This window comes from Eschscholzia californica, unplaced genomic scaffold, assembly GCF_041429995.1.
Source record: "Eschscholzia californica isolate CP2 unplaced genomic scaffold, dmEscCali1.0.p SCAF_3, whole genome shotgun sequence".
In the NCBI taxonomy this organism is placed as follows: domain Eukaryota; kingdom Viridiplantae; phylum Streptophyta; class Magnoliopsida; order Ranunculales; family Papaveraceae; genus Eschscholzia; species Eschscholzia californica.
In genome coordinates, this window is record NW_028238420.1 from 14,055,902 (window position 1) to 14,081,902 (window position 26,001).

The window sequence follows — 26,001 nt, forward strand, 5'->3', positions numbered from 1 at the left end:
TAAATGCACTCACCATTTTTTTTGTTATACACACTCACATCAAAGGTAATTATTAAAGGCCAGCGCTTTGGGGGAAGCTAAATAGTTTCCGGGGTGTGAAGATTGGGGCCTCTTTTTGACGGAAATATTTTAGTTACTTATGATTTAAACTCCCTCCCTAGTTGTATTTGGGAAGATGGAATCTAGTTTGAAAATGATTTTTTTTTCTTAATCTCATCAAGATTGTCATTTTAGTGTATCAGAAAATTTTGAACATAGTCAAGAGGTCAAATAAAGACGTATTTTGTACATTGTTGTGTATTTGTATTGCAACCTGTTGTAGTCAGATAACAATGACGGGGACTTGTTAACCAGTACACAAAGTCTTGCCTGTACTGGGCATGATTCTTTCAGCTTCGTCTACACGGGCCACAATTGTCTAACTCGCTTTGGCTACATAAATGCCAGTGCAGACCCTGAATTGATAAGTCTCATAAATGCCAGGGGCCACAATTGTCTAACTCTCTTTGGCTACATAAATGCCACCTAAAAGACATTATAGAAGGCCTGACGGAAGAATAATATTGAGCATAAAATTTACATATTTCAAAAAATTTGGTTCTAATGATGCAAAAGTGCACTCAAACTTTCACAAATTCGTAACCAAATTTTGTTTTCCGTTAGGATCATTACTTAAGTTAATCGATATGGATTCCTACTATGACACGTACACGGAAAAAATACAATGGTCTTTGTTGATATACGATGATCTAAAACTCCATATGCGTTATGTACTACCAACTTTTCGTATTATACACTCACTCAGGTCACTGATCAATTTTGTTCCAAATTATAAGTCAGACTTTCTAGTAAGGAAAACCTTCGAATGGTGAAACATGCACGCATACCCAATGGATGACAAATAGATTTCGTGTTTTCGACCAAACCACGACTAACTAAATATCTAAAAAATTGACATTATTATAGAAAATATGGGCCAACGTATGTTCCCGTATTTATTATACAAAGTGGATGATAGATCAACCTGCAATTTACTACCTCTTAGATATTCAGAATGAAAGCCACAAGAAAGTTAGTTCAACTTCTACGATTAGTATGCATTACCACAAATTATGTTTACTACCTAATGTGAATTTAGATGTTTAAGAAAATTAAGAATAGTTTATATCGACTAACGAGTAAGCAACAACAGACAAAAAGAACTCACAAGAAACACAAACATTCAAGATTTGGTCGAGAATTTCGAGTCCTGCATCCGTCCCAGACACCTTGAACGTAGCGATGGCATTTCGAACACCATCTCTCTGAAAATCAATACAAAGTTCATTCACATATTGTTACCAATACACAGGAATGACAAATATAAAGTCATCAAAAATTGCATTTATGAAAATACATACGTACCCCTTCCAAATGCTATATGCTGTATGATTCTCAAAATTTTGAAAGGGTTGGGTTTGTTGAGCCTCCTGAGAAAGGGTCATTAGGCTTACTGCCACCTTCTTCTTAGATGTACCCTATGTTGGTTGTATTGGACGACTCCCCTCTTCATTGGTCGAGGGGTCGTGTACTCGTGTCTTTGTTTCTTTCAAGCTTTCTCCTTCCTATCTCACTTTTCATTGGAGGGAAACGACCAGTCGTGACTAAAATGAAGCCAAATAAAGTACTTAAAAACAAATGTTGATTAAAATAAAAGGAAAAAAAATGGAATAATCACAAAATATGTGAGGCCATACCGATTATATTATTAAATATCCAGGGGCTTGTGTCCAACGCCTAAACAGAATTTGACACGAGCCCACTGAAATGTACACCAATAGCCTTTCTTCAGTATAGAGTTCAGTTCGGTGACCTCATGCCGAAAGACCATATCCATTTCAACATGGAGACACTGAATTTAACACGAGTAATGAGGAGAGGAAACTGGAGTTTAATTCGGTAAGCTCATATCAAATTCTCTCAACAATTTGACATGGACTAACCGAATTCAACCCCACTTAAGTAAACTTACTTACTGGACTTCAATTCAATAGCATCAAATTGATTTTCACTAAAGTCATCGACAAGAGCCTACTGAATTCACCCTCTGAACCTTAGAAAAAACACTAAACTTAAATTAGTGAGACCATGTTGAAGTACCTTTCGACTTTCAGCCTAATTCGACCGAATGCAAACACTAAAAATCAAACCTAAAATCCTAACAGAATCAACTTTATCGTTAGTCCAAACTCCAAACTGTATTCTTAAAGAGTGATTCTTAGAAGGATAGTGCTTGTAACCAAAAGCCCAACGGGAGGCCCTTTCAACAGAAACGAGGCCCACGAGTCCCCCTCTATAGAACTTCCCAGAAAAATTCAAACAAGTAATAGAGACTAGGCGCGGGAAAGGGTAATTTTGTCAGCTTAAGGAAAAGTTTGGCTATATATATAGTAACCAGTTTAGAGAGCTCTTTATATCTCTGAGAAGTGAAGTCGTAATTCAGAAGAAAAAGAAGAAGAAGAAAATGGGGAAGAAAACTCAGAAGTTGGAGTTTGAAGATTACATGAATTACTTTTCAAATCCTCAAGAACACTTTATCACCGTTCCTTATATGAACCAGGTAATTCACTCACTCTTTCTTCTTTTGATGATGATGAGAAATTTATTCATGTCATTTCCTCAAATCAACTACTGTTAGATCGTAGATTTCAACTTCTTCATCTGAGAATTAGAGAGTAGATCTGATTTCTTTAGATTAGTTTCAAATCGATATCTCTCTTGAATTGATTGATCGTTTTGATCGATCTGTTGAACTTAATGATTACTGTATCAATCAATTCAGATGATGAAGTTTTAATCCTTCAATTTCTTCTACGTAGATCCAATAATTCTTGATTTTTAACTAGTTAGATCTGTTTGATTTTATAATTTCATCGATCTTTTCTTTCATTCTTAAAGACGATTCAAAATTTCGTCCAGATCTGATCAATTTTTTAACTCGATTAGCTTGATTACTCGCATTCTTACATATAGATAGATAGATAATGATCGGAATTCGATTCTCTCTCTCTATACCTAATCGTGTTCGATTTTGATTTTGTTTTCCAGATTATCGGAATGCATGGATTCCTAAAAATGACGAGGAACAAGGTAACTTCCGTCACTGATCCTTTTTTCTAACCCTAGAAATCTCAGTTTTTCTTTTCTCTTATCTAATCAAATATTCTCAGGCGATTCTGATTGAGGAACTAAAAACGATTGATCTGGTCTCTCCATTCCGATCAACATTGAAAGAGAAAATATCATCCTCTGCTTTTCTTCATCCTGACGAAGTAAAAAAAGATCTTGCTGATCTTCAATGGAATGAATTCTTAATTGAATCTATTCAAATCCAAAGATCTGAAAGCAACAATAATCAGAATAACAATAATAATAACAACAATCTTTTGGATGATAAGGAAAATCAATTTCTTCAAAATCATTCATCGATTGTTGTTAAAACTGATGGCGGGAAACCTAAATTGAAGAGGAAGAGAAGAAATTTGAAGAAATTAACTGAAATTCCTCCTACTACTACTACTACTACTTCTGTTCTTACTACTGAAAACTCTTCTTGTTTATCTCTGGCATTATCATGATCCAAATCTGTTCTTTTATCTTTTGGTTGGAAATTTTAGCTTGGGATTGAAGAAGATGAAGTTTGTTTTGAGTTTCAGACTTGGTTTGTAATTCTGTTAAAGTTTCAAGGGTATTAATGTCTCTTTCAAATAAATAGGATATCTTTCTTGTTACAAAGTTTGGTACAGATTTGCTTTATCATGATAAGTTCCAAATAACCACGACCTAACGTCTATAGGCGGCCCTCTTTTTTATTCAGGGCCGCTTTCTCACTTCGTGCCCCACGGACTAAGCAAGTCAAAGGGCACTTTGACGTGGGCTTATTTGTGTTGGGATTGAACAACACGGACTGAGATCAGCCCGAATTATCTCTAACTGCCTAATCTATGGGCCTCAAACTGCTCAATACGAGGCTCACGAGAAGGGCCAAGAGTGAAGGCGGGGCAGTTCGAGGCCCACGGGAATTATTTGTGAGAATTACGTGATAGTCTTGACATTGATTAACGAGGGTCTTATCACTTATGTATATGCTAGGTATATGTATTATCCAGGGCCAGCCCTAGCCCAAAGCCACCAAAGCGGTGACTTTGGGCCTCCAACTTCGAAGGGCTCCGAACGAAGTTTTATGACTTACTTTACCAGTTTTTTACAATAATTAGCACAAATGACAAATTAGCACATTGGTTCAGACAGTTATTTGAATCCAAACTGACCCAGGTTCGAGTTCCAGCTAGTGCGTTGCCCCAAATTTATAAACGGCTTTGGGCCTCACAAATGGTAGGGCCGCCCATGGTATTATCAAGTTCTGAGAGAGCCGAAGTCCTCTGGATAGACTCGTAAAGTCTTTGTTAAAAACAAAATCTTATAGCCATTGCCATTGGGGTGGAAACTATGTAACAGAAATGGGACGATATAAGTGAGTATTGGAGCTTGTATTGGCTTACCTTAAATTAATAGTAACCCTAAGATTCACACAAAGAAAATGCCCGAATAACACGCTCAATTCAATTGACATTACTTTTATTTCCTCTATTAAATTTCTCATACTTATTTGCCCACTTATATCAAACCTTCAAATTCAATGTATAAATAACAATCATCTCCTCTCAAACTAATAACTTAAGGTTATTAATCCATCTTATCATGGCAGAAAAGGAAGGAGGCATTATCAAGAAAGGTCATGAAGAAGGTATGAAAATGGTGAGTAGTATTCTTGAACAATTTGAGCTTCCTCTTGGCCTTCTCCCTCTCGAAAATATAATCGAAATTGGGTTTGTTAGGAGTACTGGTTATGTATGGATCTTACAAGAAAACAAAGTAGAACACAATTTTAAGATGATTAATAAACTTGTAAGTTATGATGTTAATATTCATGGATATGTTGATAAGAAAAGGATTATGAAGCTTAATGGTGTTAAGGCTAAGGAGTTTATGATATGGACTCCGGTTAACGAAGTCTATGTAGATGACCCACGGGGACGGAAAATTCACTTCAAGAGTTATGTGGGTTTAACCAAGACATTTGATGTTGAAGCGTTCAATGTTGGTCAATAAACTTTTGTTTTCGGCGTACTGATAAAACTAGCAATCTCATTTTATGTCTTTGAGAAATTTACAGTCTCTTGACTTGTATTAATGGAATAGTAAAAAAATTCTGTTTTATACTTAACCTTACTGTTTTAGTTTAACAATATAACAGGATTAAACTTGATGATAATGAATACAAGTATAAGTGTATTCTAGGTGTTAATATGAATGAAGGAGAAGGTGTAAACAGGATGTAAGAAAAGAAATAAATGAGGTATAAGGGTGCCTTTAGAGTGTTAACAGAATAGGTAGTTAGAGTTTGTTGGGAATAACAGAATTTGTTATTCCACACTCTCTCTCTATAACTGAATCTATGAGAGCTTATATAAGCTTAATACTTGTAATTGAATCATAACAATAATTCATGAGTTTAATGAATTCTAATTTCTCTCTGATTTCTATCATGGTATAAGAGCTGTGGTTTTTTTTTTTTTTCTGTACTTCGTCTTCTTCATCGAATCACTCTCTCTCTCTAAGAAATCGATATTCATTCTCATTAATCTCTAATGGCTTCTCAATCATCGCATTCAGTTTCATCACCAAATCTCACTTCACCGAATACTTCCATATCTAATATAGCAAGTTTTGTTTCGGAGAAGCTTGATGGATCGAATTTTCTAATATGGAAGGATCAATTCGAAGCAATTCTAATCAGTACCGATCTCTTTGGATTTGTCGATGGCTCAATTGTTCCTCCAAATAAGTCAATTATAGAGAATAATCATGAAGTTCCTAATCCTCTCTATCTTCAATGGAGGAAAACAGATAATTTTGTCAAATCATGTATGAAAGCAACATTTACTCATTCTATCTCTTCAGATGTTCTTGGACTTCAAACTTCTAGAGAAATTTGGTGCTATCTGGAGCAAAATTATGTTGAAGAATATGAGGCAAGGATTGCCTCACTTCGTGAACAAATTCAGTCGATTAAGAAAGGTGATTCTTCTACAACTGAGTATCTTCGAAAGATCAAGGTATTATCTGACTCTTTAATTGCTGTTAATGATCGTTTATCTGATAAGGAACTTAGTCGAATTGTTCTAAAAGGTCTTGGAAAAGATTATCGATCATTTGTTATAGCTATTCATAATAGAGAAACACCTATTACTTTCTCTGAACTTAGAACTCGTCTAATTCATCATGAACAATGGATGAAAACTCAAACTCAAGAAGATGAAAGTTCAGCTTATTTTGTCAGAAATCTTCCTTCTAGAGCTGGTTATAAATCTTTTAATCCAAATAGATCTTCTCAATTACATCCAAATTACAAAAATTCTTATCAAATAGATCAAGGAAAGACAATTTCTAATTCTTATAGAGGTCCTTCTTCTTCTTCTTCTAATCAAAATCTAGGAGAATCAGCTTCTGATTTTGATTTTAGTACTGTTCCTTGTGGCATATGCAAAAGATGGGGACATTTTGCTTCAAAGTGCAGGTATAGATATGCTCCTGATGATTCTATAAAGAATTCACAAAGTAAAAATGATCAAAATCAACCTCAAAAGAGGTTTTCTCAGCAACTTAAGCCTATAAAAGGAAATTTTGCTGGTATCCATCTCTATGAAAGTATAGATGAAAGTAAAAATGAGAAAATGGGAGTTTACACTCCAACAGATGAAGAATTGTATGAGTCAAGTTTTGACTACAATTCAGATGAATTTAATTGTGAAGAGGCAAATATGGTGGTCATAGTCCCTTCACATGATACTCCAACTAATGAAGTCCATAATACCATCACTGAGAGGGTCTGGTTGGCTGATACTGGAGCCACCAGTCATATGACAAATGACCCTACTACCATTATTGATCAACAAGAGTATAAGGGTTCTGACTCAGTAATGATTGGAAATGGTCTTTCAATTCCTATTTCAGCTACAGGTAATGCTCAACTTCATACTCCATCCTATAATTTCGATTTGTTTAATGTGCTATATGTTCCTAAACTCAAAAGGAACTTGCTTTCTATATCGAAATTTACATATGACAATCAATGTTCTATGACTTTTACACCTTGGGGTTATCAAATAAAAGACCTATGGTCTGAAGACATTCTCAATGAGGGAACAGTTAGAAATCATCTATATCCTATTGTCTTTGATATACAAAATGAGCATGATCATCAAGTCTATACTGTGTCTCTTGCTGCACCATACTCTATTTGGCATACTAGACTAGGCCACACATCAGATGCTATAATTCATCTTCTATCAAGAAACAAATTGATCTCTGTAATAGACAAGCCATCTAAGAGTTTATGTCACCCATGTTCTATTGCCAAAAGCAAATTACTACCATTTCCTCTATCAGATAGCTACACTGAATCTCCTTTGTACTTGATACACTGTGATATTTGGGGTCCTTCTCCAACTGTGACTCTCAATGGAGATAGGTACTTCATACTATTTTTAGATGATTTCAGTAGGTTTTTGTGGATTTACCCTCTGAAATACAAGTCTGACAGTCTCAAGTACTTCAAATTGTTCAAAACCTCTCATGAAAACTTACTCAATACTTCTATAAAGTATTTCCAAAGTGATGGTGCATTGGAGTTGTCGAAAGGAGAATTCAAACAGTACTTGGATCAATGTGGAATCATATTTCGAAGTTCCTGTCCCTATACTCCTCAGCAGAATGGAAGGGCTGAGAGGAGAAATAGACAGATCACTGAAATGGGGAATTCTCTTCTTTTTCAATCTCATTCTCCAAAGAATTTATGGTTTGAAGCTTTCTCAGCTGCTGTCTTCACTATTAATAGACTTCCAACCAAGATTCTGCAGAGCAAGTCTCCTTATGAGGTATTATTTCACAAAACACCTGATTACTCTCTCTTCAAAACTTTTGGCTGCTTATGCTATCCTCACTTAGGTGCTATTAGACAAGACAAGCTAAGTCCTAAGTCATCTAAGTGTGTATTCATTGGCTATAGTGCTTCTCATAAGGGTTATAAGTGTTTTGACTTAGAAACTCATAAGATTCATATCTCTAGGAATGTTATTTTTGAAGAGACTGCTTTTCCCTTTACTACTATAGGACAAGTTGAGTCTAATCCAGACTCTTCACCTATCACATTACAACTTCCACTTACCTCTGTCAATCCTATAAATTCAACACTTGATATCCCTTCTATACATGAACACTCCCCTCAAGCTAGCACATCAGTGAATGAACCCAATGATCCTGAACCAAGTCATAGAATGGTAACTCGACTAAGGAATGGCATATCCAAACCAAAATGCATTCCTGATTATGTATCTCACTTTACCACTACTCACCCTTTATCTCAATCTTATTTGACTTTGTTACTCAAACACAAAGAACCCTCAACTTTCAAAGAAGCTTCTTCAAATCCTAAATGGATTAGTGCTATGAAGGAAGAATTTCAAGCATTAAAAAAGAATGAAACATGGTCATTAGTACCTCCTGACCCATCTATGAATCTTTTAGGTTGTAAATGGGTTTTTAAGGTGAAATATAAGTCTGATGGCTCTGTGGAGAGATACAAAGCCAGACTTGTGGCAAAAGGGTATCACCAAAAAGATGGTTTGGATTATTCTGAGACATTTAGCCCAGTAGTAAAGGCTGCTACTATAAGAACAGTCCTTAATGTAGCTATTTCAAATCAATGGACCATCCAACAGTTGGATGTATCCAATGCTTTCTTGCATGGAGTACTTCAAGAGAAGGTTTTTATGACTCAACCTCAGGGATTTGTTGACTTGGAATATCCTTCTTATGTGTGTCTTCTTCATAAAAGTCTTTATGGTTTGAAACAGGCTCCAAGAGCTTGGTTTCAGAGATTTGGCTCTTTTCTTCTCACTTTGGGTTTCAAGAGAAGTGCTCATGATCATTCAATGTTTATCAAAATCACAGATTCTGTTATATTGGTCTTGCTCTTATATGTTGATGATATCATTTTGACTGGAAGTAATAGTGCTATTATGCATACTCTTATTCTTACTCTTAGCAAAGAATTTGCTATGAAGGACTTAGGTCCTCTCCATTTTTTTTTGGGGATTGAAGTATCTCGAGCTAATTCTTCTGCTCTACTTCTCACCCAAAAGAAATATGCTCTAAGTTTACTAGAAAAAGCTGAGTTGCTCGATTCCAAGCCTAGTTGTACTCCTGTACCTGGTGGAAATCGATTATCCAAGTCTGATGGTGAATTGTTATCTGATCCAAGCTTCTACAGAAGCTTAGTTGGGGGTCTTCAGTACCTAACCATGACCAGACCTGACTTGGCTTATGCTGTGAATTATGCAGCCCAATTTATGCAAGCACCAAGAACATCTCATATTCAACTCATGAAGAAGATTTTAAGGTATGTCAAAGGGACAATTGACTGTGGGATTACTATCACACCAGGAGACATCTCTAATCTAAGAGGTTACTCAGATTCTGATTGGGCTGGGTGCCCGGATTCTAGGAGATCAACAAGTGGCTTTTGTATTGTACTTGGTCAATCACTAGTTTCATGGTGCTCCAAGAAGCAACCTACTGTTGCAAAGTCATCTACTGAAGCTGAATACAAAGCTCTCTCCATCACCTCTGCTGAAGTACTTTGGATTTCATTTCTTCTTGAGGAGCTCCATCAACAGGTGTCTCTTCCAATGGTGTTATACTGTGACAATCTAGGAGCAAAGAATATTGCAGCAAATCCAATTTGTCATGCCAGGACAAAACACATTGAAGTCGATTATCATTTTGTTAGGGACTTGGTAGCTTCTGGTCGACTTGAAATCAAGTATATTCCATCATTAGAGCAACCAGCTGACTTGTTTACAAAGGGTCTTGCTAAAGATCAGTTTCTCAACCTTAGAGGCAAGCTAATGGTTCTGATCGACCCATCATCTTGAGGGGGCATGATAATGAATACAAGTATAAGTGTATTCTAGGTGTTAATATGAATGAAGGAGAAGGTGTAAACAGGATGTAAGAAAAGAAATAAATGAGGTATAAGGGTGCCTTTAGAGTGTTAACAGAATAGGTAGTTAGAGTTTGTTGGGAATAACAGAATTTGTTATTCCACACTCTCTCTCTATAACTGAATCTATGAGAGCTTATATAAGCTTAATACTTGTAATTGAATCATAACAATAATTCATGAGTTTAATGAATTCTAATTTCTCTCTGATTTCTATCACTTGATAAAATGTGAGAGTTATGGATTAACAGAAGTCCTTGTCACGTCCGTTACAAAACTATCTTAATCTTAACAGATCAATTAATTGAACTTCCAGTGAAAAAAAATATTGATGAAGATAAAGAGATATTTAATCGAGAGTATATCTTATGGAGAAAAGGAGATAACTTCGTCAAGTCGCGCCTGAAATCCATTTTCAATCACTCAATCTCACTGGTGTACGCGGTTTATCAACAACAATTTGGATTTATTTTGGGAGAGATTTATGTCGAAGAGTTCAAAGCAAAGATCGATGAACTGAGACAACAACTTCAGTACATCAAGAAAGGTGAATCTTCTCTAAGTGAATACCAAAGGAGATATATAAGGTACTCTCAGATGCACTAATTGCAGTGAACGATAAGATCACTGATAATGAATTGTGTAGAAATGCATGTCATGAATTAGGAAAAAAGTATAATCCTACAACGGGTTACATATAAAGATTGTCGACTTGACAGGAGGAAATGACTAGGGCGAATGATGCCTAAGGCGCGGGAGAAAATCCGGCCAAGGGATGCACAAAGGGGTCGGCCCATGATTAGCATTATGGCCTGTACATTCCCTGGCCTGAAGGAAATGGTCGGACCATGTACTCGGGCAAAAGGAATTGGTTGCGCCGGGCCCAAATGAAAAGGGTGGGCCGACAGAGAGCCCCTAGGAATGGGACTCTCCTGGTCTGCGACATAAGATTCCTTCAGATGAGAATTAATTCCTTTAGTTCCTCATCTAGGAATCATAATTAGAAAATGTTTATTATTATATCTTGAAGAGTTTAGTCTGATTAGAGTCTGGTAAAGAAACTTAATTCGATTCGGATTTTGACTTGGAAGTCTCTATAAAAGGACTTAATTAAATAAGGAAAAAGCATGGAAAAGTTTAAGAAATGGTCTCTAGCTACACTGCTAGTGGAATGTAGAAGAAACTTAGAATTCCCATATCTAGTCAATCAAGTGTCTCAAGTAGAGGAACTGCGATTGGAGTTCTCGATTTTCAACAAAGAGATATCTGGTTTAGTTCGAGAGAAACGAATTAAGGTATTTATATCGCTTCATCTAGTTCATAATTAATTTGTGCATATAATCCTGGAGTAGTTCGTTTTAGACATTAGATATGACAGTGGCATGTCAGATGAGGTCCAATTGACAGCATCATATTTCGAACTAGTTTGTTCAATACCATTACTACTATTATTCAATTGCGGTTTCGTAGACGTCGCTGGTCCAAAGGAAGTAGTAACTCCACTAGTTGGCTTACATGCTAATGTAATTGGAAAGTTTGCATTCAAGTAAGCAAAACCCGTGGCAACATGCTCCGGATACTGCGTAAAATACTTCAATGGCACAGAGTTGATTAGACTCCCGTTAATGACAGGATACACAAGAAGTTCTTCGGACAAAAATCCAGTAGACAAACCCTCAAATAGCTGTTCTTGAATATACGGACCACACATCTGCCTAGATTGACTCACATACATCCACTCACTAACATATACCGGTTGGTGGAATTGGGGTAAGATGTGTTGAATGTGTGGGGATGGAGTTTGGGTGGTGCTTGTAGTTGGGACAGCAATATTGGGTATGTGTAAACCCGGGGTACGTAAAAAATTTGTGGTATTGAATACATGGCTAGGGTTTTCATATGGGTGGTATAGCGGGCTAGGGTTTTCTTCACGTTTCAGGGTATGAATTGGTGTCACATAATGAGGTGAATACGATGGTGGCGGTGGATATGGTGGAGGAGAATACGGTGGTGGTGGTGGTGAATATGGTGTGGTCGGCACGGGATTTCCAAAAGACTGGTTATGATTTGGTTGGTCTATAGAATGATAGTAATATGGAGGGGAATGAAAAAAATATGACTTACTTGGTTCGTCGCCGGGTTCCCAATCATACGAACATGTCGAATTCTTCTTTTGATGATTTTCTTCAACTTGAATTTTGTCTTCATTGTTATGTTTTGAATAGTCCCATTCGTCTCCGGGTTCCCAATCATACGAACATGTCGAATGCTTCTTTTGGTTATGATGATTTTCTTCAATTGGAATTTTGTCTTCATATAGTTATGTTTTGAATAGTCCCATTCGTATCCAAAATCATCCATATTCGACTCATCGAATTTTTCTGCCTCATAGTAGGAGAAGTTATCTTCTTGCCGATCATTGAAATAAATATAATCATCTTCCTCGCAATTCGATCTTTCTTCAAAAAAACTTTCATCACTATAAGACGAAGAATCCATTGATATACAAAAACTAACCTTCACGAAAGAAAAAAAAAATCCAGAATTTTGATGGCTCTGAATACCACTTGATGTAGAACGCAGCGGAAATAAAGAAGACAATAAATAAACGAAGAACAATTAAAAGAAAGATTAAAATAACTCTAAAACTTGATTAACTTTATTAAACTCAAGGGGATTTTCTCTTCAACATGAGAATAATGGACAGACTAGATATCCTTTTATAGGATTTTGGACTTTCCTAGATAGACTTGAATTAGACTTTCCTAAATAATTAAAACACTGCAACTTCCTAAATAGCTAAACTCAAATCTAGACCTTTCCAATTATTGGAAATACTAAAATAGCATAAATTCCTAAACCTAAATTCTCTAATAATCATACTAAAATTGGGACTTCCTAAAAACTACTCTTCATGGTCGGATGGCCTATGACCAGGTTTGGTCATGGAAAAAGCCTCCACGCCGGGTGCCCCTGCATCAGGTTTAGTTCGAGAGAAACGAATTAAGGTATTTATATCGCTTCATCTAGTTCATAATTAATTTGTGCATATAATCTTGGAGTAGTTCGTTTTAGACATTAGATGTCGGTGGCATGGACCAACAAATGGCGAGGTGCTTATAAACACCGATGGTGCTTTCGACGATTCAGCTGGGGGTGTTTGAGCAATTATTCGAAATTCAGAGGGAGAGGTACTTGTGGCGGCAGCAGCCAGGGGTGGGAATCGGACGGGCTCGGGGCTTCAAAGTTCCGGGCTCGGGCGGATCGGGCTCGTACAAGCCGAGCCCGAGGTAGGGAGTCGGGCGGATCGGGCCGGACGAATCTCATGTTTTAAGTGTCCGAAGCCCGTCCGAGCCCGCCAACCCGAGCGGGTTCCAACGGGCTCGGGCCGGACGGGCTCGGATTTTTAACTTTCTCTCTCTCTAGAACTTGATTCTGTATGTGTAAATCTAAAATGAACCCTAATTTCTAACCAAAACCCTAATTTCTAAAATGAACCCTAATTTCTAAAATGAACCCTAATTTCCACCTTACCTTCTTCTCTCACTTATCTCTTCAAACCAAAATCCTAATTTCTAACTTTGGAAATCTAAAATGAACACGAATGTGAAAGAACCAACTCTGTAAATCTAAAATGAACCCTAATTTCTAACCAAACCCCTAATTTCTAAAATGAACCCTAATTTCCACCTTACCTTCTTCTCTCACTTATCTCTTCAAACCAAAACCCACTTCCTTTCAAAACCTGATATATTATTTATCTCTTCATTTAAAATAAAATTTTAGGGTTTTCTTTTCAAAACTTGATATACTATTTAACTAAGGTGGCCAATACGCGGACAACCGTTTTTCTTATATGGACAATTATCTTATGTGGACAACGCAAAAAAATTAAATTTTTATATGGACATCAGTTTTTAAGGGGACAACTTTCTATTATTTTCACTCAAGTCCTCTTAGAATCAGATGTATTATTTGATGACCTCCCTCTTTCTCCATAAACCCTAGGTTAGTTTAGTCTTCATCTCTTCTATTACTTGTTCTTCATCATCACCCAAATTTGTAGAGAGAGAAATTCCTTGGAGAAGCATCGGGGTTATGGCATCAAACAAAGGCAAGGGAATTGTTGTAGAATCTTCCCAAAGACAAAGGTTAGAACCCTAAAACTCTAAAACCAACCATGAAGAAGAAGATGGTACTGATGGCAGAGAATCAGAGAAGATGTGGAAGACGAAGATGGATCTGTTGGCTCCGACTCTGAAAACAATGGTGAAGAGGAAGATGAATCTGGTACTTCGGGTTGTGCAAAAATATGGCATAACAGAACATAACTTGCGACGAAAATCTGGCATAATCAGAAAACTTGCCAGATTTTCGTCGCAACTTAGCTTCTGTTATGCAATATTTTCGTCGGTTTTCTGCGAAAATATGGCATAACAGAAGCTAAGTTGCTACGAAATCTGGAAAATTGGCCGATTTTGCCAGATTTTCGTCGCAAGTTATGTTCTGTTTTACCTCATCAATGTCATTAATGCCTATTATAGAAACGTCCGGAAAAACTTCTTCAGGTGTAGATTGAGGGATTTTGTCTTCTTCATCCATCAGGGATTGATAAAAAAAATGGTAGAAACTACAGTTTACTTTTAGTAGAAGTGAAGAATAAGACTAAGAAGAGATTTTGTCTTCTTCATCCATCTAGGGTTTGATAAAAAAATATGGTATAAACTACAGTTTACTTTTAGTAGAAGTGAAGAAAGAAGAATAAGACTAAGAAGAAGGAAGAAGATGAAGAAGAAGACAGTTTAGGTTTTCAATCTTTAACTATTATTTTTGTTAGGAGTCCACATGTTACTAATTATTAGTATTTAAGACTTTATGGAGTTGTCCCCTTATTAAATCAAAGTCAACTAAGTCAAGCATAGTTGACTCGCATCGGGCCCGAAAATAGTTGTCCATATAAGAAAAACAGTTGTCCGCGTATTGGCCACCTTAACTAAATACATCCATAATATAATATCATCAAAAAAGAACCAAATAAAACCTAAATATAACAAATCTATTAGTGATATAAACAGATCTATTCATGATTTCTTCAGATCTGTTAATATCACTAATAGATTTAACAGAAGATAACATATGAGCTTTACAAAGAACAAGGATAGAGAAAGAAACAAAAAAATATAAATCAAATACTTCTCTACAAGAACATCAAGAACATAGAAGAACTCGGTGCTAACACTTCATCTCTTTAGGTTAATGGCGACGAAGAACAAAGAAGAACCGGAAGGGGAGACACTTCATCTCGTTGCTAGCAATCAATCTCTCTGTAGAAAACTCTCTCTATTTCTCTGTAGAAAACTCTCTCTATCTCTCTGTAGAAAAGTCTCTCTCTTTCTCTAGTAAACCCTAGAAAATAATGAAGGTACAGTGAAAAGAAGGGCTTATATATTGTAACCCTATCGGGCTCTACCATCGGGTTCTTAATCGGGCCGGGACTTGGACAGGCTTTACGGGTCGGGACTCGGAATTGAGAGCCTGTCCGAGTCCCGGCCCTATTAGCTCGAGCTATCGGGTCGGGTTAGCCCGACTCGGGTTGGCTTCGGTCATCGGTCTCTCACGGTTCGGGCCGGACCGCGGGGTTTCAGACCGTTTTCCCAGCCCTAGCAGTAGCTAGGACACACCGAGTTTCAGTATTGAAGCATGAGTTACAAGGTGTTTGTTTGGGTCTTCAATTAGCAATCAAATGTGGGCTGAGAAGAGTGGGAATTGCCACCGATTCCCAACTAACAGTAGACATTCTTACTAACAACAACAAAAATCCGCCTTGGCAAGTTAGACGTTTAGTAAATGAGATTAGGACTATATGGGATCAGTTTGAGACTTGTTCGATCAAACATGTGTATCGGGAAATAAACCAGGCGGCCGACTATCTGTCGAAACTGAGGACACAGGAGGGAGTGTCAGAATACACGACACGTGATCTTCCTTACGAGTTGCAGCAAATAGTGAGAGATGATCAAAGGGGTGTAATTAGAATTCGGTATACTTAGGGATTGTGTGTTAGTGATGCTTTCCTTGTGATTCTTTTGTTACTTTCGTGTTCTTAGTTTTTTTTTTTTTTTTGTTCGGGGTCGGGCCCTTTAAACCCGTTGACAAATTCAAATAAAAAATATCATATTCTCGTAAGGTTGTTACATACTTACACTTATTAGAAATTTATCACAACCAACCTTTAAACCTCTATAAGTATGTGGAATCGTTACTGAATGAAGTTGAGCTTTCTTTATCGAGAAACTGTTTTTTTTTTTTGTTAAAAGGACAATTTAAATTTATTTTTGCCTAAAACTCCACATATTTTTCAAAATGTTCCTGCAGTCCCATGCACATATTTTAAAATTGACTGTTGTATTTTCTAATGCAGTGCAACCTTTCTACAACACTTTTGTATATCCACTTCAACTCTTTGCAAACCTCACAATCTTTTTCTGGAAAGTGTAAAAGGCACCTTCAATAAATGTTAAAGGCACCTTCACAAAACAATTTGCTAATCAACCAACCAACTTGACACACACTTAGAAAGCCCAAAAAAGCAATCTAGGTGTAGTTGTAAGTGTAGGATTTTTCTAAGGTGAGAAGTTTTAACAATGTCTTTTATTGTTAAAGGCAATGCTCGTGAAGGGTCTGGTTTACTAGAGGAGGCGTTTTTAATAAAGAGAAGAATAAACTAAGGAGAAAGAAAAACTGAAAAAAAAAAATATCCTTTTTTATTTGAAAATCAATATTTCCTTTCTTCAGTTAAGGTCGCCTGTAACATTTTGCCAGAAAGAATGATGAGATGGCAAGAGGGAGAGAAAAAAAAAATGGGTGGTAAACAACCTAAACAAAATTACTAATAAAGAATTGCCTCTAACCATACTAAGTCAACTTGTTTTGACCAAGTCTTGAATGAAAAATCACATCACCACCAACAATTATGGGCATTGCCACACCATCTATAGAAGATGAGACCTTCCCGGCAACCGCAGATGGCATTAAGGGTTTTCTAAAAAGGGTTTTTATTTTAAAGAAGTCAAAGTAAAGAACAAAATCTATTGACAATATTATTTTCTTTTTGTATTTATTAAAGCACAGAGACAGAGAGAGAGAATGGGTAAGAGAAAGAAGATATAATCCAGTGGTCATAATTTTCTTGTAGTGAATAGTTCAGAAAGTAGATAAGTTGTTTGGTCAGAGTAATATGTTGTCACAAGAGTTATGGGGCAAAATCTATCTAAAATGCAACCCTTTTTAGCAGAGGATATAATGAATGATTCAGAAGTAGATACCTCTCTTATAAAAGAATCCAAAGCAATATACGTTTTTTTTTCTAATAGATTTTCCATGTGAGAAAAAGTATTTCTATTGTGGAATCTTTATGAGAAGTTTTAACGAAATTTTTTTTTACCACAAAATGGTAAAAGAGGTTTCAGACTTTCAGTTTAATCTTCGGCTTTGGCATTTTATGGCTTTCTTGTCATGTTCCTTGTCTTCTTATTTGCACTCTTTTGACACATTACTCATTGTAGTGTTCGATATACGAAAATGTGTCAGCGTCCAAACATAGACACAGTGATTGTAACGCTCCCTCTCAGCTTTAATACTTTAGTCCCTAGAAACCGAGACTGAGAGTTAAACTCTAAATGATTGTAGCATTTTCTTAGAGGAAAATGTTGCAGAGTTCGAGATAAGGTCTGATGATTTTTTTCATTCAAAAAATGGTAGAGGAAAAGCAATAAACCTTTTGATCATCCCTCTTTCTCTCATCAAAGAAACCACAAAAGAGAGATGCAGTCTCTCTCTCTTACATTGCCTTCACTTTGTATATTGCATGTTTCATACATGTATACACAATCTAATCTTCTACCAGCCTCTCCTTTCTCTCTAAATCTAACCAACTAAAAGAGCCATTCATATTCCATAATTGTACATATCTTTTTCAGATACACTAAATAAGGTAAAGTTGTGTGGGGATACAAGAATGAGACTAACCCTAACAAATAGAAAAATGACATGGAACCACAGAGAGAGAGAGAGTGAGCAATCACAATGGAAGAATAAATGAAAAACTACAAATGAACTAAGATGTCTTTACTCTCTCTCTTCTTTCCTGTGACCTGTAAAACTCTGAAATTATTGTATTGAATTTGTGAAGAACAAGCACTGGATAAGTTGCTTGGGCTAATATCGGTGGCTCGACGACGAGATGAACCCGTAAAATGGGACTCCCAATTGTATCATAAATTCTTCTTTTAGAGACTGTAATGCCTTACCCAATTCTCCAGGACTCCATTATCTGGATAGATCAACTCCTTTACTCTTCGACCGTTCTTATAGATCTTGAAGGTTGGAACTGTTCCGACACTCTCTACCTTCGCTACTGCTGGGCTTTGTTCGATGTCCACCTTCAATCAAATTCATCAAGTAGATTATATGATAATATCTCGTACACATTTATATAAATCATCGTTTTTCTAGCTATTTTTGTTTGAGAATTTTGTAGATTAATGCAGATAAAAGAAAGTCTAAATGTCAAAAAAAAGGATAAAGGCTAATACCTTGAGAAAATTCACCGACGGAAATCGGACACATAATGTATCAACAAAGGCAGATATTTGTAGAGATTGCTTGTTTGATGCCGACTTAAAATGAACTACTGAAACACCTAAGAAAACGGTAAATAGTGATTAGTAGCTAGAAACTGAAAAAAATACAAGGATTCATGAAGTAAAAGGGTAGGGCGAAAAATGTACTTACTAGGTGAAGATATCACGGCTCGAAACTGATCAAGATCCAATATTTCCTCTACTCCACCACCGAACTTCATATTATAGACTTCCTCTCCACGGGATTTTTTCAAGGCAACTTGGGCATGGAATAGAGCTTCTGCTACCTCGTTATCTCCTGGAAGTTGTCTTCTCAAGACCTCGTAATCTCTTACTGTTTCAACCCATCGCTCAAGCTATAATCGATCCACCAAAGAAATTAGTTTAGTTGATTAGTATTAGATGATAAACTCCTCAAAACAAAAACAAAGAAAATGAAAAACGAAGTTTAATGCAAAACAAAAAAGTTCAATGCATTTAAGAGAAAACGAAGTTTGATGATAGGAGGTGAAGGTCAATCCGTCAATAATGGTCGGATATATTAACTCTTAAATTCAAAGCTCGAGTTTCCAAGATATCCTATAATTTCATTTTAACCCATACAAAAAGGAAAAGAAACACCCGAAAAATCTAAGATTCACCTTGCTATTGGATGCAGCCCGGCGAAGAAGGGCCTTGGTATAATTAGGTTGGAATCTAAGAGCTGTATTACAGTCTTCAACAGATTTCTCCCACTGTCCAAGCTTTGACCAGCAAGCAGCTCTATTGCAATAGAGAATGGAGTTGGCAGCATCGATTTTGAGCCCTTCATCATAAGCCGAGCAAGCTTCAGCATACATACCAGATTTGAACAGATAATTACCATGAGAACGGGCTTTGGACACCAATCTCACATTCTTGAGCATCATCATAACTTCGACGTTTCTTGGATCAATCTGTCCCGCCTTTTCAGCAGCAGAAATTGCATTCTCAAACCTGCAAACATCCATCATCTTTTCTCACTTATGCCAAGACCCTATAAGTATTTCTCTTCTGGAAGAGTATATATCTGAGCTCACCTTCCAAATGACATCTCAACCTGTGCTCGGACAAAGAAAACGTAACATTCGGCGAGCATCCCGAAAAGCTTCGTCTCTGAGCATGGTGTAAATTTGGGTATTTTTGAAAGACTAGTCTCTGCTTCCTCAAGCTGATGTAGCTTCAATAAAGCTTCTGTTCTGCATGCAAAGAGCTGTAACTGCAACTCAGTATCATTCTGGGTCTACGTGTATTTGTTCTACTTATTAGCATTATACCGCATCGCGTAGGAGTTAGAATTTGCAAAGTAAAAGAGTGTCGAGTGACTCCAACCCTAGAAGTGAGGGAGGTCAGAGGTGTTCTATCCGACATCACCTTGGCATTATAATTTGAAAAGTAGATAACTCTGGGGCAATCCTTTCCTTGAAAGCTAGTTTTCTAGGAGAATTAGGCCCAGTGACCTCCATCATGGTACTAGAGGTAGTGAGTCTCAGGGTCGGTTGGGACTTCTTAACCTTAGCCTTAGTGGAGGGGAAGTGTCAAGTAACTCTGAACCTGGCATCCCACATCGTCTGGGCTTTAGAATCCTTTCGATATGAATCGAGTTTCAAGGAGAGCTAAGCACTGGGCTCTATCATACTTAATAAATTAAGTTCTAAGACTGCAGCTTTAACAAAATAAAAAACTCAATCGAGGGAAGGATATACCGCAGGAGAAGAATCAGCTCCAGCAGCAATGGCAGCATCAGCTTCCCTCATCGCACTCTTCCAGTCTCCAATTTTGCGGGAATTCGCACATTTACTAAGATGTTTTTCCACTTCTTGTATCTTTGACAACTCAAATGGATCAGTTTGCTGCCCAAGATAACAAAGGTGCGTCCGAGCCTTCTCCACCTGCCCTAACCTGAAGAAAAACATCGGAAAATGGTAAAGAACATATAGATCAAAGACCAAAAAGAAAATGAAATTTGATAAAACCAAATGATACAAAATCAAAATCTCTGAACAGTATAATCTAGTAGTCAACAAACCAACAAGAACAGTAATGAGAAGACAAAATCAGAAGAAACAAAATACTATAATAAAGCAAACAGACTGTGATCAACCTGCCCACAAAAATCTAGAACAACAGTGATCACTTTATACAAGAAAATCTAATTGATTATTCCTTTTTCTAACTTACCTCAAATGCAAAGAAGCTAATCTTTGATGAGCCCTAATATACCCAGGATCCAATCTAATTGCTTCTTCACATTCTCTAATGGCTTCCCCTAATCTTCTCAATCCAGTTAATGCAGCTGCTCTATTACCATGACAAACTGCATTTCCTGGTAAAATTGAAATTGCTCTATCATAATAATATAAAGCTTCTGAAAAATTCCCCCTTTTATATTCTTCATTACCTGCCCTTTTCAATTCTTCTGGATCAAAACTTGAAATCACTTTCTTTGTCTTGATTGATGATTCAGGACTTGATTTACCCACAACCCCACCTCCTCTAACTATACTTCCAATCCCATAATTTCCTCTTCCAGATCCTAAAATATCACTTCTTGATGAACTTTTGCATGTTATCCCAGGTCTTAAAATCTTCCCAGATGGACATATATTCCCAGCAGGAAGAGCATTTGTAATCGGAGAAGTTGCAGAACTTCCAATACTACTGGCGGCGCCACCACCCACACCACCATTACTACCACTGCTACTCCCACTACCACCACCACCACCACCACCACCGGAATAGATTAATGGCCCGCTTCCTGAATACGATCTATTATGACTTGGTCTGTAATTTCGAGTACTACCAGGAACAGATCGGACACTTTCGGCAGCTGTTGGACTATTTTCGCTCGACACCGAAAGCTCACCGGAATGATTATTTCCACCACCACCACCACCACCGCCACCACTACCACTACCATTCGATCTTTTAGCAACAGTATTTCGATTATTGTTGTTGTTTCCAGTTTTGCCACAAAAAGAACCAGAAGAACTAGAACTACTACTTGTAGGTGTAATTCCACTACCACTACCAGAAAGACGAGTTTTTAAAGGAGAAATAGGGGAACCCAAATCGAATTGTTTGAAATCTGGTTTATTGTTATCATCATCATCATAATTTAACTTTTGAAATCGATCAGTTAAGGAACTGTCAAACCCTAATTGAGGAATAGGTTTCTCTTCCGATTTAGACATTGTACAAACAATTACTACTAGAAATCAAAAAGTAATAAAAAAAAAGTTTAATTTTTCGATCTGGGTATGTTTTGATTATGTTCAAAATTTATAAAATTTCATTGATTTCAACATTTGTGTATTGATAAAATGAATGACCAAAGAAAGGGAGACGGGGAAGACGAAGAGAAATGTGTTCTAGAAGACATGTAAAATAGAGATTTTTAGAGAGAGAAAGAGATGAGATCTCGTGATTTAAAAGGTTGAAGCAAGGAATGAATGTGAGAAGTCTCTTCGGATAAGAAACCAAAAAAAAATTACTCCACACAAAAGAGAAGGGGGGAAGAAGAAGAGAGAAGAGGAAGAAGGAGAAGAAGAAGAAAGCTTTTATTTCTCTCTCCTTCCTTTCTTTCTTTCAACTGCTTCTTCACGAGACACCTCTCTCTCTCTCTCTACTCTCTCTCTCTCTCTAGAGTATTCACTCTCTCAACTCCTATTTCGTCACTCTGGTTTGGCATTTAATTCTCCTTTAATATTTTTTATCTTTATTTTCTTGTAGTAATAATATATTTATATTTACATATTTAACAAGTAATGAATTTAGGAATTTAGGGTTAGCCCCTAAGGACTTTTGTTCAATTAGGGATACCTCCCTCAACCAACATACGCCGTTATAATGAAAATGTTCCTCTTTGAATTCTCTTTCTATTATCTTCATCTTCTTCACCATCACTACCGCCACAATAACCATATGTCTCTTCAACCTCTATCACATATTTTTCTTTTATTTTTAATTATTTTTTTTTACAGTTGGGAAGGACAGAGGTGTGAGGAAGATTGTGTGGGAAAAGGAAGATTGTCCAGCAAAAGGGGTGAGATAAAAGAAAAAGTTGGTGGTGACTGATGAATATGATAGAAGTGGTGGTTAGGGACAAAGGTGATGGTCAAGAAGATGAAGGAATAAGAAGAAGAAAGAGTGACAGTTATCATGTGTTTCTTTGCACGTGAATTACACCTGTGTAAGTAACCAGAACCTAACAGATGTAGTTTGTTGCGGTAACTTAATTCGGCACTAACAGTAAGGGGTAACTTTAAAATCCCTTAATGTTTAGATGCCCATGTTAAATTTCACTACCAAATTATTTATGATTGTAATACTCATCTCTAGATTTGGTTAGTAGCAAGATTTGTCCATTCTCTTCTTATTACACAAGCCATAAGCCACAAGCCAATACAAGAGGATTTATGGTCAGCTCCCCTAGCAACCCATATTTGTTACTCCATTTACTACCAGGTATTGAACTATTGTATAAAGATCTTATATATGTATTAAGGTACAATAAACATTTATGATTATATTCACTGACTTTTTTTTTGTTGTTGAAAATTATATTCACGACTTGTAAACCTATATTCATCCCCTTCTAACTCGAACTTAATTATTGTTTGGTGTTTTAGGTAAATTGCAAAAATAGCTCTCTAAAATAAAAAATAAAAATAAAATAATTATGTAAATTTTTAAAAGGTTGTTTTGTTAATTAAAAGGAAACTTGGAGGAGTAGTTATGTGAGAAAGTGAAAAGTCTTAATTCTCGACAGAAGCAGCAGGGCCATGTGCAAGGTACCCTTTGCCAGCTGGCCCTTTCGGATTCCCTCGAAGTCCAGCACCCTCCAGCTAAGCAGATAATGACGGAGTTAACTGTTCTATTTTGATCTATCGAATATTCCGTTACTTAAATGGAATATATCGTTAAACTTTATCCGTTAATCCGTAAGTTTACTTGGTGAAACGGTGGGTCGTTGTTACAATTTAGGGCTTTATCCGACTCAACTGGGAACCCCCAAAGTGTAAATGAATTCATTGAATTTAAATTTAATTAATTGTGGAGCAAGTGGGTAGTTATTTGATTAATTAAGGTTAGATGATATGTTTCTTAAATAATATGATGCATTTATTGTGTACATTTGAATTTAAAAGAGTCAATGTTTCATGCCGATACCATGGATCGTACATAAATCAAAAGAATAATTTTGATCATGATTCTGATTTCGATTTCGTACCTAAAATTACTTTCTTAAATGAGATTAATCTAGCAATAGTTTTCTATTTTAGTCTGTTTTTCAATAATTTAATTAAATTATAAATTATGAGTTTACATCATATTTTATGATACGTCAAAGATAAAACAAACACATAAAATACTACGTAAGGCAATAAAAACTAGTCCTAAAAGTCGTTATAACTAGTATAGACAGTGGAAAATTACACAGTTAGAAAGTTGTTAGGTGGGCACCAACAATTTAGACGTCGGGCTTCCAAGTGGACAGCAAGCCGACAAAAGACCAGTCCTAGCATTCAAAAGAAGTGAAGAAGGTCATATGACTTTCGAAGGTTCGTGCGTTTTCAGAATTGTGGACTACCATCACCAGGCCCGTGTTTGAGCGCGGGGGGTCAGACGTCCACCCTGAGGCCCCACCAAACATGAGCCCAATCCCAAATTTCTATTAAGTAAAATAACTGAGCCTATATATAATTCTAATGTGTATGCTCAGCGGAGATAAGCCTGTTTCATTGTTTCAATGATCGCGGGCTTGACTCTCACACATGGACACTTTTTCTTTATCTTCTTAGGGTGGTTCTATAAGCACCCCTACTTATTCTTGTTGGCACCCCGAATTCCACAAGTTCTTATTGTATTTAATGAGGTTTCAAATATTCTAGGGGTTTCATAGTTTTGGGGAAAATTCAACCTTGTTTTTTAAATTAGTATGGAACAAAACTAGACTTAATGAGCATGAATATCTCTCTTATTTTTAAATTTTTTGTACCGAAGTATTTATAATTTTCAGTTTTATACCAAAATGATTTTCACAACATTATCAAATTTTATGTTAGCTTATTCTCACATGAAATCTTAGTTCTACATGTTTCGAATATTATCTCTAACATTCATTATGTTATCTTTGATCATCTAGGAGTCCAATTACTTAGTTGTTATACTGCTTGCATATCAAAGAAACTTTACTAGAAATTAATTGAAGCGATCATTAGAAACTTCATAATACGAGTTTAATTTCGTAAACAATTTAATGTCTTCTATATTATTGAATAATTTTGAACATTTATTCGTTGATATGTCAAATACAGTTTTCAACTTTACGTTAACGTATTAGAGGGCCTCCCATAAAGTTTGGCACCGGGTCCTCAGATTCTCAACCACGGCTCTGAGTCCATCACGACCCTAAAATGAAGTCGTTGGATTCTATAAGACATATATACACATTATTAATGATGAGACATGAAAATGTCTCATCTGAATCTCTTAACTCCGGCTAGTTAGTCCATTTCGAGCAGTTACTCTGATGAATTGTTTGTTTCTCTTGTCTAGGCGTCTTCTATGGAATTCAGGGCGAAAACAGATAAAAAACGAAGAAAGGCACACGAAAGGGCATTTTGGTCATTTAGATATTCTGGTAATTGTGGTCGATATTGATACTCGGTTGAAAAGTATAGTCAAAGTCCAACCCAACGGCGAAAGCAGAAGTCAAATCGGAGTCCGGATGAGAGAATCAACCCAAGTCAAAGTTGGGGTCAAACTCGTTTGTTCAAATCTCCTAGAGGACACGTGGCACAGATCTATCAAGAGGACACAGTGCAATCTGACGGCAGTAGGTGTGTGTGGTATATCTTCGGGCAAAATCGGGATGTCATTCGGTATTTTCTAACGCACCTGATTCCATGTTACTGCGCTCATTCTATTGCTGTGTATCTGGGTACAACTAGCTTATCGAAGGGTTGTTATCTCATCCGCACATATGACCTCGTTGGATATACGTGGCGCATAGATTTATATATGGCCGAGAAGCAGTAAATCAACCCAAGAGCCAGCAATCAGGCGTGGACCGTACGTTCTTTCCTCCTTCTCTCTTATCCCCTCAAATCTTGGAAATATACTAACCAAAATACATACTGGTAAAGAGAGATATAGAGATTTCTCTCTAGAAATTAACGAACAGAGAAGGAAACAAAAGGGAGAAAGATATTCTTACTAATATCTTTCTTT

The 26,001-nt window shown here is 36.6% G+C and overlaps 2 protein-coding genes across 2 annotated transcripts; one reads left to right on the forward strand and one right to left on the reverse strand.

Moving 5' to 3' along the window:
- Positions 1-2,457: 2,457 nt before the first annotated feature.
- On the forward strand, positions 2,458-3,774 carry LOC147548573 (uncharacterized). Its single transcript, XM_086670650.1, has 3 exons — positions 2,458-2,599; positions 3,088-3,129; positions 3,210-3,774. Exons 1-3 carry the CDS (start codon positions 2,504-2,506, stop codon positions 3,615-3,617), a joined length of 546 nt encoding a protein of 181 aa, XP_086526776.1. The 5' UTR covers positions 2,458-2,503; the 3' UTR covers positions 3,618-3,774.
- A 14,283-nt stretch (positions 3,775-18,057) lies between these two features.
- Positions 18,058-22,559, reverse strand: LOC147548574 (inactive TPR repeat-containing thioredoxin TTL3-like). Its single transcript, XM_086666388.1, has 7 exons — positions 20,947-22,559; positions 20,472-20,667; positions 19,806-19,978; positions 19,389-19,722; positions 18,899-19,103; positions 18,700-18,806; positions 18,058-18,546 (listed from the first exon to the last, which is right to left on the reverse strand). Exons 1-7 carry the CDS (start codon positions 21,957-21,959, stop codon positions 18,394-18,396), a joined length of 2,181 nt encoding a protein of 726 aa, XP_086522514.1. The 5' UTR covers positions 21,960-22,559; the 3' UTR covers positions 18,058-18,393.
- Positions 22,560-26,001: the final 3,442 nt, after the last annotated feature.